Source organism: Cebus imitator, unplaced genomic scaffold, assembly GCF_001604975.1.
Source record: "Cebus imitator isolate Cc_AM_T3 unplaced genomic scaffold, Cebus_imitator-1.0 Scaffold180, whole genome shotgun sequence".
NCBI lineage: Eukaryota > Metazoa > Chordata > Mammalia > Primates > Cebidae > Cebus > Cebus imitator.
Genome location: NW_016107495.1, coordinates 1,142,638 through 1,145,898, shown reverse-complemented (window position 1 = coordinate 1,145,898; position 3,261 = coordinate 1,142,638). Strand labels below are relative to the sequence as shown.

Below are 3,261 nucleotides of genomic sequence, written 5' to 3'. Positions count from 1 at the left end.
TTAATTCGAATTATGTCACAGATCGAGGTCTTCACTTTGCCAGAAAAGACTCACATTCTTTTCTTATAGGCCTCGCAGGGCCTGGCCAAAGTACTTCCTAAGCTCACAACAAATACTGGTCAACTTTAATTGAACGAACTCGGGCGGGGTTTGAGGAGTCTGAGGGCGCGACGTTGGGGAGAAGGGGAAGAAAACACTCGAGGACTGGCCGGAAGCGTGGAGTCCGACACAAAAGAGGTGCAGACAAAACGCCAAGAGGTTGGGGACAGGGAAAGGACGAGAGGGTGCACTGAGGGGCGACCGACAACCTGCGCGAGGCTACCAAGGAGAACCGCGGCCGTTGATGGGCGTGGTCGCGTCAGTCTCGCGGGAGCGGCCGTTGGGCGGGCCGTTGTCCCCGCGGGCGGGGCGAGTTGCTAAGGAAATGACTGCCCGCAGCGCCTGGCCCCGCCGCGCCGGCCGGGCGGGGTCTGGAGCGGCGCCGTTTCCGCTTCCGCTCTCTCTCTGCTCCCGTCCCGTTACCGCCTCCTGGCCGGCCTCGCGCCTTTCACCGGCACCTTGCGTCGGTCGCGCCGCCGGGCCTGCTCCTGCCGCGCGCGCGCGCCCCCGGGGCTTCGGCTCCGGCACGGGTCGCGCCCAGCTTTCCTCCCCCTGAGGCCGCCGGCCAGCCGCCGCCATGGGTGCCTACCTCTCGCAGCCCAACACGGTGAAGTGCTCCGGGGACGGGGTCGGCGCCCCGCGCCTGCCGCTGCCTTACGGCTTCTCCGCCATGCAAGGCTGGCGCGTCTCCATGGAGGTGAGGAGGCAGGGGCTCATAGGCTGGCCGCTGCAGGGCGGGAATCTGACGGAGAAAGGGAGCGGGGGATGGGGTCCTCCCCTGGGAAGGGTCCCAATCGGGAGCCTGCGGCCTCAGCGGCCGTTTGCTGGGCGACAGAGATAGCGGGGTCGGGGCCGAGAGGGAGCTGCCGATGCTTGGGCACCGTATGCGGTGGCCAGTTGCGGCGAGGGCTCGGCCATGTGTGGAGAAGCACCTTCCGCCCACTGACCGCCCTCTCCCCGAGCTTTGGCGCCATCCTCTCGTGCCAACCCAGTCCTCCAGGCTCATCAACGGTGTGAGGTTTAGTGTGGGAGTAAAGACGGAAAGAGGGACTGTTTATTCATTTGTTTTTCAAGGGAGAGGTGAAATAGATGTGAATAACTTTTTTAATTTTAATTTTTAAAATATGTCATGTGGGAAGCCTCTTTTGGCCAGGAGTTTGACAGTGAAAGAAAGCCCGGGCAGAGTATGTTTCACATTCTAAACACCTGGTTGCCTGGCCTTGGGCTCGTGCATGTTAATTTCAGAGGCTGGACCCAACCTCCAGGAGTTGTCACTCATTTGCACTCTTTTCAGGGCCTTTTACCAACTTTGGAAAACTTGCATTATGTCAGTCCCTAGAATTTCGTTTTTATTATTCTTGGTTTTCTTTCTCTCTTAGGATTTCTCTAGACCTTAACCAGTAATTCTCATTTGCCTGTAATTGCTGTAATATAGTTTCTTTGATTTTAAGTCATTTCATCCATATTTTTTTGTCCCAACCTACAAATAAGTTTTCTAGAAGATTTTACTCTGAATAAAAGGGGAAAATGAAAAATCTGGAGTGGGGGGAAGTAGTAGTATTAGGGAAAAATTGATGTGAAACTACCAGAGAACAGGAAAAACTGCAGGGAGGAAAGGGAGGAAGATGGGTTAACTGTGTCTTTGTGAAGAGTGTTCTTAAGTGTAGGCAAAGGAGTCAGGGAAGTACTCTGTCTGGGATTAAGGGTTTATTCACCTACCAGGTGGGCTTCAGGTAACAGCCAAATACTGTCTCCTTTGGGAATTGTTTCAAATCCCTCGCTCATCCCTGTGGTTAGCTCTGGAATGACAGGATGAACTTAAATGTTTTGTTTTCTGGTTCACATTTTATGCTCATAACTGACCTTACTGACGGTTTTATAATTAGGTATAAAATTTCAAGATTGGAGTGGATCCTGTAGTTCATCTCATCTGCTTTGGCTCCCACATTTTTACATTTTTATTTATTTTTGAGACCGAGTCTCGCTCTGTTGCCCAGGCTGGAGTGCAGTGGCAAGATCTCAGCTCGCTGCAGCCTCCCGGGTTTAGGCAATTGTCCCGCCTCAGCCTCCTGAGTAGCTGGAATTACTGGTGTGCATCACCATGCCTGGCTAATTTTTGTATTTTTTTAGTAGAGACAGAGTTTCACCATGTTGGTCAGGCTGGTCTTGAACTTCTGACCTCGTGATCCACCCGCTTCAGCCTCCCAAAGTGCTCGGATGCGGGTGTGAGCCACCGCACACGGCCATTGGCTCCCACATTTTATAGCTAAGAAATTGAGACCCAGAAATGTTAGGACACTGTCTTGGTGGAAAGTATCTGTAGGATCAAATCATTGAAGACACTAGACATCATTAATCATCTGTGTCAAACTGAAGCATAGCATTCATATTTCACTACCGTACACAGTACAACTATTTGGTAAATGTAATTGTCTATTAGAAATAACAGGCCGGGTGAGGCTCACGCCTGTAATCCCAAGCACTTAGGGAGGCTGAGGCGGGTGGATCACTTGAACTCAGGAGTTGGAGACCAGCCCTGGCAACATGGCAAAATGCCGTCTCTACAAAAAATAGAAAAAAATTAACTGGGCCTGGTGGCACCCACCTATAGTCCCAGTTACTTGGGAGGCTGAGATAGGAGAATCACTTTGAGCCTGAGGGGCGGAGGCCACATTGAGCCAAGATCTATCTCCCCACTGCACTTCAGTCTGGGCAATAGAACGAGACACTGTCTCAAAAAGTAAATGAATGGGTTGAACGCAGTGGCTCATGCCTGTAATCCCAGCACTTTGGGAGGCCGAGGTGGGCAGATTGCTTGAGCTCAGGAGTTCTAGTCCAGCCTGGGCAACAAGACAGAAACCCGTCTCTACTAAAATTAGGGCCAGGCTCGGTGGCTCATGCCTGTAATCCCAGTACTTGGGAGGCTGAGGTCAGGAGTTCAAGACCACCTTGACCAACATGGAGAAACCTTGTCTCTACTAAAAATACAACATTAGCCTGGTGTAGTGGCGCATGTCTGTAATCCCAGCTACTTGGGAGGCTGAGGCAGGAGAATCGCTTGAACCCAGGAGGCAGAGGTTGTGGTGAGCCAAGATCAGATTATTGCACTCCAGTCTGGGCCACAAAAGTGAAACTCTTGTCTCAAAAAAAAAAAAAAAAAAA

General features: G+C 51.9%; 1 protein-coding gene across 1 annotated transcript in view; it reads left to right on the top strand.

Annotated features, from left to right (window-relative positions):
- Window positions 1-396: 396 nt before the first annotated feature.
- The window catches only part of PPM1G (protein phosphatase, Mg2+/Mn2+ dependent 1G), a 29,257-nt gene continuing 26,392 nt past the window's right edge, over window positions 397-3,261 (top strand). Inside the window, exons 1-2 of the mRNA XM_037744649.1 lie at window positions 397-869; window positions 997-1,112. Coding sequence (XP_037600577.1) covers window positions 677-869; window positions 997-1,112 — 309 coding nt within the window. The 5' untranslated portion in view covers window positions 397-676. The remainder of the gene's footprint in view (window positions 870-996; window positions 1,113-3,261) is intronic.